Source organism: Schistocerca gregaria, chromosome 3 (genome assembly GCF_023897955.1).
Source record: "Schistocerca gregaria isolate iqSchGreg1 chromosome 3, iqSchGreg1.2, whole genome shotgun sequence".
Classification (NCBI taxonomy): Eukaryota; Metazoa; Arthropoda; class Insecta; order Orthoptera; family Acrididae; genus Schistocerca; species Schistocerca gregaria.
The window spans coordinates 779,186,963-779,203,421 of NC_064922.1; the positions used below are offsets into that span (position 1 = coordinate 779,186,963).

The 16,459-nt window shown below is 42.0% G+C and overlaps 1 protein-coding gene across 3 annotated transcripts in view; it reads left to right on the plus strand.

The window, feature by feature from the left end:
- Window positions 1-16,459, plus strand: part of LOC126354176 (bestrophin-2-like) — a 441,938-nt gene that overhangs the window by 45,324 nt on the left and 380,155 nt on the right. The window contains exons 1-2 of one of the 3 annotated variants that reach the window (XM_050003613.1): window positions 10,937-11,317; window positions 11,400-11,533. The exons of 1 other annotated variant lie outside the window; for it this stretch is intronic. In XM_050003613.1, the coding sequence (XP_049859570.1) occupies window positions 11,463-11,533 (71 nt within the window). In that variant the 5' untranslated portion in view covers window positions 10,937-11,317; window positions 11,400-11,462. Of the gene's footprint in view, window positions 1-10,936; window positions 11,318-11,399; window positions 11,534-16,459 lie in introns of those variants that run through there. One more of the 3 variants, XM_050003614.1, reaches the window with a different exon arrangement.

Here is a 16,459-nt window from a genome sequence, read left to right on the forward strand (position 1 = left end):
TTATATATATCAACTTCTCACACCACATATCAACCACACACGTAAACATATATACAGTACATACCGGGTGATCAAAAAGTCAGTATAAATTTGAAAACTTAATAAACCACGGAATAATGTAGATAGAGAGGTAAAAATTGACACACATGCTTGGAATGACATGGGGTTTTATTAGAACAAAAAAAAAAAAAAAACACCCCATGTAATTCCAAGCACGTGTGTCAATTTGTACCTCTCTATCTACATTATTCCGTGATTTATTCAGTTTTCAAATTTATACTGACTTTTTGATCACCCGGTATATTTAACTCAATCGCCCAATAAATTCCTATAATGTTAACATAGTTTTGTATTCTATATGTTTTGTATTCTATATGTCTCTTCTCTTTCATTGCTATATACATTGTGTACTTCATACTAATTCTTCTTTTATATACTTAAATTTTACTATGTTAATATAATTGTTTTTGTTTTTTTTCGTTTTGCTAAAAACCTGCAGTAACGAAATTTTCAACCACTTATAACAATGCACTTGCAGGAAAAATAAATTGTATTAAATAAAAGTAACTAAGTAAAAACCCCACGGCTGAAAAGGGATGCCAGCATGCCCTCAAACAGGGAATGCAAAAAAAAAAAAAAAAAAAAAAAAAGAACTGGAATCAGTATCAGACAGCGCCTGAAGAAGACTGCGAGTCACGCAGTTGGAATATCGTGCAGGAAAGCCGCGAATAACCGTTAGAAACCCCATTTATCAAGATAACTAAATCCTTATTGTTTGCAGTTATTAAAAGTTCTAAAGCCTACTGACTACAATTTACGGGCCAACTTGGCAAACGAAATGTCGGCGCACGACGATGAACATTTTCTGAATGTTGTTGTCTCCAATGCTGAATCGACATTTCACCTAAGTGGAAATGTGAACTCACATAATATGTGCATATGGGGATCAACAAATTCGTACGAGGTGGTACAGTTGCAACGAGACTCCTCTTAAATAGAAGTTTTTTGTGCCGTATCCCGGCGGTAAGTATATGGGCCTTCGTTCCCGTGTGTGTCTTAGCTTGATGTTTCCAACGGCCTTGCCGCAGTAGTAGCAGCGGCACTGTTCAGACCACCGAAGTGAAGCGCTGCCAGACTTGGTCACCACTTGGATGATGCCGAACGCTGAGTGCAGCGGGATGCACTCAGCCCTTGTGAGGCAAATCGAGGAGCTACTTGATTGCGAAGTACCGATTCCTGTCTCGTAATCTGATAATGGTCAGTACAGCAGTGTGCTGACTATATGCCCCTTTCATATTCGCATCCAGTGGCGCCTACGGGCTGTGAGGTTGACGCGGCGGTCGTTCCTTACCGGCATTCCGAGGCCTGTTCGGACGGAGTTTATCTTGACGCGCTAGAACTCGGGCGCTTTCTTCAATTGAAAGAAGCAGAACGACAGTGCTTTTTTGGCATCAAGATGGTGCTCAGCCTCACTGGCCTAACTGAGTACGCAATTCGTCAAACGATGTTGTACTCCTCCGCAGGATTGGCCACATGGGCTGTATGACACAGAGTGTAGATGCCGTGTACGAATGACAGCACTTGTTTAGCATGGCCCCCACGTCCACCCAATATGGTGCCACGCGCTTTATACCTTCGGGGGTTCCTAAGGATATTATGTGCCTCTGTTACCAGCTGATCTGCCAGACTTGCGATACGGGATTTGGCAGTTGTTGCAACGACAAGGTTTAGGAAGAACTCGCCTCGATGTGCGCCGTATGGTGAATTGTGTTGGCATTAAACACCCGCAAGAAAATTTGTTTAAGTTGTTTCATTTGTGGTATTATTTATAATTGTAAATTGAATCTAATAAATGGTACAAAGCCTTAGGGTGGGTTGGACGTCAAACGGGACGACTTGGAGCAGGATAGACACCACAGGAATTTTTAACTTCCACTGTATATACTTTTAAAAATAAATTCATAAAACATTGTCAGAATCACCAGAAAGGATTCAGGATTTACACTTATAGTGGTGGAAGTTCAAAAATATAAGAAAAAGATTTATTTTTTTTACATTTGTAATTCACCTTTTTTTCAATTACCATTGGCTGCATTTGTTGCTATAGGTACACTTTTCTTCATAAGTAAGGGAGATTCTTCGATTAATTTTGCACAGCATACAAACCATACTAACAGGTGTATGAAACTCTAGAATTTTCCAAATATATTGAAAACTAGGTAAAAATTGAGATAATTAACTATAATATTTGAGTTTTTTCTAAACATAAAGTTTGAAATATAACAGCACACTCATTTTTTCATAAATTAAATCATTCCTAGAGTTTCATACGCTTGTAAGTATGGTTTGTATGCTGTGCAAAATTCATCAAAGAATCTCTCTTACCGATGAAGAACCGTGTACCTATAGCAACAAACGCAGCCAATAGAAGTGAAAAAATGATGAACTTTCACATGTTAAAAAAAATTTGTTATTTTTTTAACTTCCACTGCTATGATTGTGAATCCTTAATCCTTCCTGGTCATGCTGACAAAGTTTTATGAATTTATTCGTAAAAGTATAGACAGTGGAAATTAAAATGTCCTGTGGTGTCTCTCCTGCTCCAAGGCGGCCCGTTTGACGTCCTACCCCCCTTAAAACCCCGATTTTCATTTTGAAAAGCATGCTACTTTACTTACTACGTCACGTCCCCGTAATTCATATCACATTCAGTCTCGTTCGACGCAAGGTATTTTCTTGTTTCCAGAGCCCCGTCAATGGTCTGAAATTTCGCCACATTTGTAACTTGATGTGGATATTTCCTTGTATCCTACTAGTAATTGTTGTCACCGTAGCGGTTGTTGACATCAGCTTAAAGATTCATTTGATGCAGCTCCACACGCTAGCCTGTCCTATGCTAGGTGCTTCATCTTTGCAGAGCAACTGATCCCTTGATCCATTTTCATTTTTTTACTGAATTGAACTCTACGTCTCTATCTCCAATTTATACACTGTATGCTCAATCGTCATCAGTTGTGGTGAATTTTGTACGAGGCGTATTCCGAAAGAAAGGTCTGATCGATCACGAAATGGAAACCACAGTGAAAATCAAAACTATTTTATTCGCAACTGTTAGCCACACCTTCCAGCAACGTCTCTACATAGTCGCCGCTCCGTCTGACATTTGTTGTAGCGTTGTACCAACTGTCCAATTCCCTCGCCGTAGAAGGCAGCCGCCTGCACTTTTCTCCGATTCTCTACACTGATCTGCAGTTCGTTGTCTGTGCTAAAACGTTGACCTCATAGCAAGCGGCTCCTGTCAGCAGAGATGAAAATTGAGGGAGCGAAGTCCGGGTTGTATGGAGGGTGATCAAACAATTCCCATAGGAAAATACTAAGACACTGCCCAACACACCTATGCAAAGCTTTATCGGGTTTTCACTGTGGTTTCCATTTCGCGACCGATCGGGCCCTAACTTTTGGATTACGCCTCGTACATTATGTACCTAAGGTACTTGCATTAATTTCTGACAAGTTTCATTTCCATCTAGGAACTGAAATGCGTACTAGAGCTGTACCACAATAGTCACTACGTTCGGAATTGGAAACGGCTGAAAAAAAAAGCTCTAGTTTGGCAACTCTTTTCCTGACGCTACAACTTGCCATCGTAACAAAGTTTTACGCAGAACACGCAAAGAACATAACTGAAGATCATAATGCAATGTCCATGGCGCAATATTTCTTCATATTTGCTGGGAAATGTTTTCCGTATTTGAACAACAAATAGGAAGTGAGTTAAAGCACCGGAAACTGGATAATTTGTCAATGTATTGTGTGCCTGCCCGCCGAATAATTATTGACTTTCGATCTTTCCTACAACTGAATTCAGTCTCTGAAATATAAAAAATCTCAAATGCACCAAATGTAGCCCATCGTTGGATCATGTATATTGAAACTGACATCTCTGATTTTTATTTGTTAACATTACAGAAAAAGTGCATTTACGTATATCAGAAACACATTCATGTTGCTGTCAGTTCAGTTAAGAAGCAAATATTTGGCTTAGATTTTGAAGGTTTACCAGTATATTTAACTACTCTTCGTTAATTTAGTGGCAAATAAAATTTCTGTTCCACCTCTCATTTACAAAATGTGTTAGCAGAATTGTTGCTTATAGGTTCATTGTTGTGCTGAACTGTACTAAATAATCACATCATGACTCAAATATGGTTTTCTGACTTGCACTTTTAAGGACTTTCAGCTTGTTATATCAGCAGTGAATTTATGAAATGGAGGTGAAATGTAGTCGAATTAAGTCGGGTGATGTTGAGGGTATTAGATTAGGAAATGAGACTCTGAAAGTAGTAAAGGAGTTTTGCTATTTGGGGAGAAAAATAACTGATGATGGTCGAAGTAGAGAGGATATAAAATGTAGACTGGCAATGGGAAGGAAAGCGTTTCTGAAGAAGATAAATTTGTTAACATCGAGTATAGATTTAAGTGTCATTAAGTCGTTTCTGAAAGTATTTGTATGGAGTGTAGCCATGTATGGAAGTGAAACATGGACGATAAATAGTTTAGACAAGAAGAGAATAGAAGCTTTGGAAATGTGGTGCTACAGAAGAATGCTGAAGATTAGGTGGGTAGATCACATAACTAATGAGGAGGTATTGAATAGAATTGGGGAGAAGAGGAGTTTGTGGCACAACTTGACAAAAAGAAGGGACAGGTTGGTAGGACATGTTCTGAGGCATCAAGGGATCACAAATTTAGCATTGGAGGGTAGCGTGGAGGGTAAAAATCGTAGAGGGAGACCAAGAGATGAATATACCAAGCAGATTCAGAAGGATGTGGGTTGCAGTACGTACTGGGAGACGAAGAGGCTTGCACAGGATAGAGTAGCATGGAGAGCTGCATCAAATCAGTCTCAGGACTGAAGACCACAACAACAACAGGTGAAAGAAGATCAGTTTTAAGAAATATGAACTATTCTGTATGCCATTTAACTGTGTACATAGTCTGTTGTAATCCTTCTTCCAAAAAGAGTCATACAATATAAAGATGCATGGGCGTACCCAGCGAGGGGCAGGGGGGGAGGGGGGGGGCAGTTGCGAGAAGATATTCGCGGTTTTTCACTAGTTTACTGTTTTATTTAATAAGAAATGCTGCATGTTTTCTAGGATTGCACAAGTGCATTCTTGTATTTAATATGTTTATTAAAACCAGTTTTTCACTGGTTTACTGTTTTATTTAATAATTTAATAAGAAGTGCTGTATGTTGTCTCGAGTCCTTGTTTCCTGAGACTAGTATGACCTGCCCCCCCCCCCCCCCCAGTTCAGATCCTGGGTACGCCCTTGTGAAGATGTATGCCAACAGTTGATATGGAAATGGCTGATCAGTTAAACTGTAATACGAAGTCTTATATTAAATCAGGCCAAAATATGTGCCCATCATCGAGAAAATATTTTTCCAAGAGAATTCCACAGATGTTAATTCCATCGTACCCAGAGGAAGCTGTTTCTGAAGTTTTGAAAACAGACTTATAAGCGATTTGAATATAACTTTGCATTTTCAAACCGAAATAATGTATTATAAAGAAAATGAAATTCTGTATAATATTGTGTATTATGTAGAAAGTGAAATTATGAAGAATATTGTTCAGTTGGTGGGTTTGGTCCCAGTGAAATAGAGGAATAATGCAAGAAAACACTGTCTTTAATTGTTTAGGTCACGAGCAGCTGGGTCAAGGAAATGAAAAAAATAACGCTTCGGACTTAATTTCTTAGAGCTGTTTAGTAAAAAGACTATGAAAGGATTTTGTGTACAGTATAAAAAAAGCAAATAAAAATGATGGAAAAAGGATTACTGTCACATCTAAAAAGAATGTGTGGAAATAAGATCCCAGTGCATTTTATTTGCTACCCATTCCTTGCTGAAAGACGTGGAATATTTGTCACAACAAAATTTTTAGCACGTTGGAAGAGAACTGTGCCATGCTTATTAGTTTCTGATCTTCATTTATCTTCCAGACGCTTTTCTCGTTTTACATTGAGGCTTATTTAGTAGATTTCATAGATGTTCGTTTTTCGGTCGAAAAAATGCTTTTGGTGGTAGGGTAGAAATCGCACTCTCTCTTTTAACCTATGACCAGATGATAGGAGATGGAGACTTCGATCGTAAAAACAAATAATTACTAAATCCACCTATGATGTCTTAAAGTGAAATGCGAAAAGCATCTGGAACACAAAATATTGAATGCAGGAAGAAAAATGCGTTTGAGTGTATAAAACGAATATACTTGCGGATAGTGGAAATGCATACAAGCTTGTTAATTTAGAATATTTCTGTGTTCTGCGCGGAGAGTTGCCAAGGTGGCAGATGATTCCGAGAGTTGTGGATCAGATGGGACGTGATCACCTATTACATTTGCTTATCTGCTCTACTTTTCTCAGTGTTCAGCAAACCATCCAGCATATGAATCACCAGACAAAAGTCCAGAAGGATGCATTTCTCCAGGTATAAAGATTAAGGAGGTTTCATTCTGATGGCAACCGTTACACCTAGGAATGTTTTAACGCAGCCTTGTGCCGTACACAGTGTGGCCCAACATGTTCTGCCTCTGTGTGCTGTAATATGATTGCTGACTAAGTGCGTATTGCGCCTGTGAAAGGAAGAGTGGCTCGAGATGATAACCAAGAATTTGCGCTCAATTAAGTCAGACTAGCGCACCTTCTACTGGCCAATTAGACGTGATGAAGTCTGCCCAATGCCACGTCGAAGAGCTCGAAGCACTGCCCTCTCACGCGTAACTTCCTCCTCAGTCATTAAGACAGCCCAGTAAGTGATGTTTTTTGAAGATTAACGTTCGCCACATGTTAATTGAGTGTATTTTATCATGAGAGGTTGTCAGAGGCCAGTTAATTAGCTGACCATTTTAATAACGATGAGATGGATGTGATATGTGTTGAAAGGTTTTCTATTGTGCTGACCTCACTAAACTTTTCGGCTAGAGATGTTAGTGTATGTTGAGGACGGCTGACGCATCCAGATATTATGCGAGGGATCAGGCAACCACAATTTTCGGACTGGTTTGTGCCTTTCCTGGTCCTGTATACGTATTTCAATAGTACATCTTGGCAGTGGGTGGCCGCAATAATGCATCCATCAACATTGGTGCAGTGTTGTTGTATTACCCGGCAATATTGGCGTCATGGCCCGGCAATACTGCTGGTGGATCAGGCTGTTGCAGTTAGGTATGATCGGAATGTTGGTGTTGACCACCAAGGGCGGAAAGTATTTCGTATGGCAGGGCCATCTCTACCTCTGTCCTTCTCTGTAATTACTTCCATCTCACTCGCAACCTAGAGTTTTATTTTTCACGCAAACAGCGCTGCAGTTTCCAGTCACGCTATCTGAACGGTCGGCGAAAGGATCTAATTTCGCAAAATTGGAAAGACACGGCGCGCTCTAGAGGCGCTCGGTTTGTTTGTTGTCAACAGGAATGTTGTTGTTGATGTTGTTGTGGTCTTCAGTCCAGAGACTGGTTTGATGCAGCTCTCCATGCTACTCTATCCTGTACAAGCTTCTTCATCTCCCAGTACCTACTGCAACCTACATCCTTCTGAATCTGCTTAGTGTATTCATCCCTTGGTCTCCCTCCACGATTTTTACCCTCCACGCTGCCCTCCAATGCTAAATTGGTGATCCCTTGATGCCTCAGAACATGTCCTACCAACTGATCCCTTCTTCTAGTCAAGTTGTGCCACAAATTCCTCTTCTCTCCAATTCTATTCAATACCTCCTCATTAGTTATGTGATCTACCCATCTAACCTTCAGCATTCTTCTGTAGCACCATATTTCGAAAGCTTCTATTCTCTTCTTGACCAAACTATTTATCGTCCATGTTTCACTTCCATACATGGCTACACTCCACACAAACACTTTCAGAAATGACTCCCTGACACTTAAATCAATACTCGATGTTAACAAATTTCTCTTCTTCAGAAACGCTTTGCTTGCCATTGCCAGTCTATATTTCATATCCTCTCTACTTCGGCCATCATCAGTTATTTTGCTCCCCAAATAGTAAAGCTCCTTTACTACTTTAAGTAACAGGAATGTAGAAGTTGACAAATGAAAAATCCATGAACTTCACAAACATGAGACGAACATCTACAAGCAGAGCTGTGGAACACAAAAATGTATGGGAGTGGCCTGCATGGACGGAATTGGGGCGAAGTATTTTAACATATTTATTGAAAATCCTCGTTTCGGTGCTGTGAAACTCCTTCGCAGGTTGCCCAAGCCTCAGCACGTGATGCTGACCTGTCGCTGTTTACACTACCCGGATTGGTGAACCAGGAACGCCCTGGTCGGACTCTGCTCTCAGACCCATACTGATAAAGATGCGGGGAGGGGTGACTTAGTGCGCCGGACGCTGGCAGCGGAAGGACGAGGCAGAGGCACTTTGCTCTCTTGGTTCTGCCGGGTTCCGTTCGCTTAACGCGCTATCCTTGGGACTTTGGCAAGCAGATTGTTGCTTCGCCAGGTGCTCTATTTGTACCCCTTTAGCAAGAGTAAAAGCTCTTCCAAGTGTTTACCTGACGTCTCCGGTTCTCATTTCTAAAAGCCTTTACGTTCCAGATGCTCACGCCATAATCCATACGCCCCGTTCTGTGCAGCAAGTAATATGTGCGAAGACCGCAGTCAGGAAAAGGATATTCTCGCTCTTGTCGTCAGAGAAGTGAGCCGTCATTGGGTTCTACCAGGGTCTTTAAGACTTTTGAGCTTTTTTGAGGCTTTGTCACGTGTGCTTCCGCGGCCACTTGCGTCTTCTTTTGTTACGGTCTTTGTCCACATTAAAAAAAAGGAAGAAAGATTTAGAGTTCAACCTCGTCTCTTCGACGACGAGGTCACTAGAGACGGAGCACAAAATCGAGTTTGGGGACGTTGGCGAAGGAAGTCCGCCCTGTGTTTCACAGGCACAATCCTTGTATGTGCCTGAAGCTATTTAGTGACCTCGCTCAGTTTGTGTTCTTTTCCCATCTCATTACTCTGATTGTAGGTGATTACATTATTAAGTAGGTTATTGTGTCCATGTGCCGATCAATCACAATAAAATGTAAACGTATGATTCTTATTTCAGACTACACTAATGAGTTTCTTGAGTCCTAGGACCAAAGCGTTGCAAGCAGTCCATCATGAACGGCATGCTTGTTGAAAATCTGGCATGTCAGTGGAAACCCCACTTTAAAAAAGTACATCAAAATTATTTATGAATCACCAGTAGCCTAAAAATGGTGATCGACACCGAAGTGGTGACTTAGAAGGATAAATGTAAATTTTGGTAGAGGTCCCTGTACCAGAAACAAACGAGTCGAAAGTTATAAGTGAAAACATTTCTAACACCTCTGACCGTGGAATACATGTATTGGTACTGTTGTTGCTAAGATTGTACGGTAGGCAACAACCAGAGGTGGTAGATGGACCTACTAAACAAGGAAAAAATGTCAGTTAACATAAGCTCTAAAATGCATAGCTGAACACCTATGAGTAGTTGTTCAATAGAGCAGATGCGATTCACAGTAGCGAAGATGAAATGCGGAATCCAAACTGATCTTCCCCGAGGTCGGCTTCTACTAGTTTTTCGATTCGTCTGTAAAGAATTCGCGTTAGCATTTTGCAACTGTGGCTTGTTAAACTGATTGTTCGGTACTTTTAACATCTGTCAACACCTGCTTTCTTTGGGATTGGAATTATTATATTCTTCTTGAAGTCTGAGGGTATTTCGCCTGTCTCATACATCTTGCTCACCAGATGTTAGAGTTTTGTCATGACTGGCTCTCCCAAGGCTGTCAGTAGTTCTAATGAGATGTTGTCTACTCCCGGGGCCTTGTTTCGACTCAGGTCTTTCAGTGTTCTGTCAAACTCTTCACTCAATATTGTATCTCCCATTTCGTCTTCATCTACATGCTCTCCTATTTCCAGAATATTGTCCTTACGTACGTCGCCCTCGAATAGACCCTTTATATACTCCTTCCAACTTGCTGCTTTCCCTTCTTTGCTTAGAACTGGGTTTCCATCTGAGCTCTTGATATTCGTACAAGTGGTTCTCTTTTCTCCAAAGGTCTCTTTAATTTTCCTGTAGGCAGTATCTATCTTTCCCCTAGTGAGGTAAGCCTCTACGTCCTTACATTTGTCCTCTAGCCATTCCTGCTTAGCCATTTTGCACTTCCTGTCGATCACATTTTTGAGGCATTTGTATTCCTTTCTGCCTGCTTCATTTACTGCATTTTTATATTTTCTTCTTTCATCAATTAAATTCAATATTTCTTCTGTTACCCAAGGATTTCTACTAGCCCTCGTCTTTTTACCTACTTGATCCTCTGCTGCCTTCACTACTTCGTCCGTCAAGGCTACCCATTCTTTTTCTACTGAATTTCTTTCCCCCATTTGTGACAATTGTTCCCTTATGCTCTCCCTGAAACTGTACAACCTCTGGTTTAATCAGTTTATCCAGGTCCCATCTCCTTAAATTCCCACCTTTTTGCAGTTTCTTCAGTATATACATACATTTAAAGGCGCTGGCGGCTATAGCTTTGACACTCTGTGGCGTCGTTGGATGACATTTGCGGACATGGGTGCCAATTCAAAATATGATCTTCTCTCTCCGCTATACAGGTTCTAGAAGTTTGTAACGGGAATTTATAATAGCTTATGTCCACATTTTATATACATAAAGAATTTTAACCACGATGTTGAGGGGAAAAATACATTCGAAAAGCACTGTATTCCATTATCGCCGGGTACGGAATGACGCCAGTGGCATTGTCAGCACGTAAGCGCGCGCCTTTCCTACAGGAACGAGCACGCCCGCCACCAGTCTTTTGTTCGGCGCGCGGGAGTTCGCGTCGGCGCCATTTAAATTAAGTTCGCGAGCGTGTTTCCTCGTTAGTGCCCCCACGAGAAATCGTTGTGCAACACGGCCGTTGTGCCGTCCTTCGATAGCCGGCCAGCGTCCGGGAGCGGAAAGGGCTTAGTAAGCGGCTAGCCTGCAAGTCGTGTCCGGGCAGCCGCTGCGCCCTCACAGAGGCTAACCGCGAACTTAGCGGCAGTGCGCTGCAGTCGGCCGCGACCTGCGCCAGCCGGATTTCGTGTGGCCCGCTGGCGGGAGGATTTCTGTGTGTCAGCGCGAAACTTGCGTGCCAACAGGTGGCTGCCGGACGTTCTTCACCGGCAGTGGACTGCGTAGAAGCCGCGAAGAAAATTGCAGGGAGCACGCGATGCGAGAGTGAAAGGTCTTTTGTGGCAGATATTACACACACTAAAATTGACGTGTAAGCTGTTGTGTTGTGGATTCTACTCCAGTTATATATAGTGTTGTGATTCATCATTGTTTAGCTACCTTTTTTGCGTCAGGCAGGTGATTTGAATAGGCGTGAATTTAGTTGCTGTGCTGATAATTGACGTTTCTGAGAAAAGATGACTGTCACGTACACCCCAGAAGTCGCCACACGCCGGCTTCTTGGGAGCTTCTTAACACTACTTTTCCGGTGAGTATTACTCATTACTTTTTTCTTCTTCTTCTTCCCCATCCTATCGAGATGATACACGTTCCACTTGATTTGTATGAAGTGTAGACTCAGGGAGACTGCAGTTAATTACCAAAGATTGCACTCGCCCTGTTGGTTTAATATGACCTACTAAATGCATACGATGAACGTGGCACATCTGTAGTGCTGTAAGTTGCCTTTGTCAATATTTTGCTTGAAGTGAACGGTTTTCACTCGTAAACTGAATTGATATACTTTTCCTTGCGTGTGCTTTATGACGGAGAAACTGAACCGGCATGGAGATAATTCCGGTTTCTCTCGCCGGTGTAGTAGTTGAGCAAGCCAGGCCAACGTCCTTTGCATTCCCTGACCTGGTACAATGCCTTGCATCGAAGTTACAGAGCTGCAGTTGTGCAACAGAACGTTTGGCTCTGGATTCGTTAGTGATTTTCGGCTTATGGACGGAAACTTTTCCCGTCCGTGGAAAGAGTGGAATAGTTGCAATCTGCACATGAATTTCAGATATGCTAAAAAATGGCGATATTTACAGTGAAAGCGTTCAGGAGCGTATAAATTTCATGCCTGCGAAGATTATGTTGTAAGTTTATTTGAAGTGTGATTCGTTGATTTTTGTACTGACTGATGATACTATTGATTCGTCAAATTGTGACCAACCACTACTAAAATAATCGAAAAGATTATAGGTATAGATTCACAAAGCAAGTTTGCTGAATGGTATCTTTTAAATTCAGTATCACTCATAGAATCATTGCCGTCTACAATGCGTATGCTCAAACGAAGATAAAAACGAAACGTCATACTTGGCTTCATAACAGCAGTAGTACCCCCTTTAGTAAGGGTACATTAAATACAAAATATGTGAATTAAAATCTTAGTTTCTACCAACTGAATCGCTGAATAGTACTGAATTTCTCTCCTGTGTTATATATTTTGCCATTATTCTAACATTTTTCTTTGTTGCCTTTCTCTTTCATCTATTAACTATATTGCTCCTGACCTTTTTTTGTTTTGTTTAGAATTTCGTTCGGAACTGTTTATTAGTTCCTATTCTTTAGTATCGCTTATTTCTATTTTTTCTGAACGTAATCCGCGCTAATGTCAATTTATTTCAGAAATAAAGGTTCGTTTTGCAATATGCTCTGTTGAGATCTCCAAGAAGTACTAATCTTCAGTTTGTCTTTACCTCTGATACTCCAGCTGCGTACTTCAGATCATCATGTTAGACAGCAGTGTCATGTTCTACGAATACGTCACATAAGCTTGTCGGCCGAGCGGTTCTAGGCGCTTTAGTCTGGAACTGCGCGGCCGCTACAGTCGCAGGTTCGCATCCTGCCTCGGGCATGGATGTGGGTGATGTCCTTAGATTAGTTAGGTTTAAGTAGTTCTAAGTTCTAGGCTACTGATGACCTCAGATATTAAGTCCTACAGTGCTCAGAGCCATAAGCTTGTTACTGAGCCCTTCAATGTATAAATCAGACATGCACGTTATTCTTTACAATCTCTTTTTCGCGCACGAGATCAGAGGTCTCCATAATAGTAGTTTTTGGAGGAAGGAAAAGGGGGATGGCGGTTACTACATCCCAGAAGGAAATGCTTTTCCAGTGAAAGGTGATGTACGAGCTGAAACCGTCGGTGATGTCATCGTAGAATAACCTCAGTTGTATCCGCTGTTGCCAAGCACGTGTGCTTCACGTGGAGTTGTTCTGAAGTCTATAAAGCGTTACTGGACACACGCGAGGCCAAATTTATTACGAAGGTTGCCTTCCTTGTAGCGAGCACTTCTTACGTCAGGCATCCGGTGGCAACAAGGTCAGCATCGCCTAGGTCAACAAATTGTGTGTTCCGGCACCCAAATTTACCTGCCTCGCTTGGGTGCAGCTACTGACGTTCAGTATTCCAATTACGCAGAACAAAGTGTCAGCAGCCGTATTTGGCTTACGAGTTCGTATCATCAACTACGAAATTGTTGTTGCGAAAAGTAGGGAGTTTTTAATAAGGAATTCTTTTTCGGTAAGTAAAAGACCCACTGTTTTCTATGATTTTTACCGCAGCAAACATGATATTCTGTGAACGACTGTGTCCTGCAGGAACTCACCGTGCACAACAGCTGTCTACGTACGTCAGCTATCTGAAGTAATTAATGAATTCACAGCGAAACGAAAGTTATTTATGAAATGCAAGTTTTCGCTCGCAAGCAAGGGCACATCGTGCTTTCATGTGCGGTCTGGCACGGTTCCAGGGTTCGCTTTTTGGAGTGAGGTGGTTCTAAAAATTTTCACTCAAAATCCCCCCTCCCACAATAAATAATTTGCCATCACTCCCAAATTTAATTTGCCGTGTGTGCCAAATAAATAAATAATTATTATTTACATGTGTTAATAAAATTTGTTTACATTCGTGGTCTTAACTGTTTCGTTCGTGTGTTGAGGGGGAAGGTGGGGGGGGGGGGGGGTCGGACTTCCCACCAGCCTATGGTTTAAGGATGCAGCAGCACTTTATAGTTGGTTCTCGAAACCGATAGTACTTAGCACAATGAGCACGAATAGAAAGGTGATTATCACAAAGCTTTACCTTCAGTAAACTAACATTTATATATTTGAAACTGTCTTCGATGATAGTGGCACGTCAGCATAAAATTTATAAAAACAGTCGTTTGTGTAAAAACTTTCCTTGCATGCAAGTGATTTTGCTACCTTTACTTGCAACGGTGTTTCAATGTAATTTTATTGATTCATCCTGAAGATATTTCGGGGATCGCTAACTGAAATCTGTATAAATTAAAGCATAATTTAGTTTATTACATGTTCATAGCCGATATTCATGACACCAAAATAGACGTGAATATCACATATTTCATCGCTGCTGGACAAAGGCCGCCTCTTGATTTTCAGTGGATGGCAGTCCTCAACGAGCACGACTCATTCGCACTCTGTTATCTTTAACATCAGAGACGTATGTTTAAAACATATACGTATCACTCACTGTTAATAGCTTTGACCGGCAGCTAAGCACCAACAGACCTACCACTGTACTCGTTCACGGCATAGTTATGAAGCTACTACTATAAAGAAGGAAAAAAGCTTACACCTAAATACAATCCTTCGCAAATTTCCGTCTGGTATTATTTAGTGTTGGTTTGGAGCTCTGTTAACTCTGTCATTATTTTCCATGTTAGTTCCCAGCGATTTTGTTTGCCGTTCAGAGAACATGTTCACTTTAAATTGGTTCATTATGTGGCTTCTTGCCTTCCGTCGTCCATCACATGCAAAGAATAACATAAATCTGATGGAGACAATGATAAACACTGTTGTTAGAAGTGCTCTGGAATGAAGAACGCAGAGAGCGTTGCAGACTCGAGAGCTGGTCATGAATAATGTTTTCGCTGGAATCTTATCTTTCAACGCGTGACGTAACGCGCTTTCGTTCCGGGTAGAACTACAGGTAAGACCACTAAGGTTGCGTGACTCGTCGCTTAATTGACACGCAAGGCTTTGTACAAAGCAGCGGTAGTGCGCCTAACTCGTACCTTGTTTGAAACAGGCAAGAACTGCTACTGCGTCTCTAAGTTGCTTTTTGTCGGCAGCTTGAAGAAATTTCCATAAATTTTTGAATTGTATTGTAAGCTAGACACAGATGACCGTTAAGCTTGCTTTTGCAGGAGAGTATTAACTGTCGGGGACCCCCTTCCGCCGTATTGCACCTCTGATGACCTCGAAATATATGGCACCATTACACACTAAAAATAGTTCTACACTGTGGGGACGAGCGTAGGAGGCAAGGTCTGGTTTGTCGTTGCCTTCCTCCGTCCTGTTATGAAGTGTCGGGTGCGTGTCTGTGTCTTGTGATTACTTGTACAACTGTAGTGTTGGGTTTGTGTTACGGTTGAAAGGAGAGTTTAACCCGGCTCCGGCATAGAGCCTACTCTTCTGAAAGAACACCAAGGGGACCTGAGAGATTAACGTCCCCATCCGACGGACGCATTACCTTCAACAATGTCACATGTCCTCACTTAATGAGACACTGCGGAGGGATTTTTGAGTTTAGTCCAGGGCGCTGGCGCGGAAACTGTTGACTAGGAACTTCACGCCACCACCTCTCGTCTCATTGCGAACCAAGTACTGACAGCGAAAGTTTTCCACCACCAGGATTCGAGCTGGTTGACCTCCGAGGCTGGCGCCACCGCACAAGCGTGCGTTAGTGAGGTTGGTCGCGGAGTCGAATTGTTAAACACTAGCGATTCTGTATACATCGAAGGGTGACGGTCAGGTACTGTACCACTAATTCCGGCCTAGGGTTTCTCGTAACTGGGCGAGGTGGCCCAATGCTTAGCCCACTGGATTCGTATTTGGGAGGGGGAGGGGGGAGGACGGTCCAAATCAGCTACCGACCCTCCTAATTTATGTACTTATTTGGGTATGGTGTCTGTTCTTTCGGACATGTCCGAATGAACAGAAACCATATCCATATAAGTATATAGTTCTGGCAACACCGGCCATGACCTCCTACTGTGCGGGTGCACACATATTCCCCGCACTCTTACGGGACTTGGTAAGAATGTCTTCCACGAGTAATCAGTGTTTGGGGTGGTACGGTCAGGTACTGTACCACTAATTCCGGCCTAGGGTTTCTCGTAACTGGGCGAGATGGCCCAATGCTTAGCCCACTGGATTTGTATTTGGGAGGGGGAGGGGGGAGGACGGTCCAAATCAGCTACCGACCCTCCTAATTTATGTACTTATATTGGTATGGTGTCTGTTCTTTCGGACATGTCCGAATGAACAGAAACCATACCAATATAAGTATATAGTTCTGGCAACACCGGCCATGACCTCCTACTGTGCGGGTGCACACATATTCCCCGAACTCTTACGGGACTTGGTAAGAATGTCTTCCACGAGTAATCAG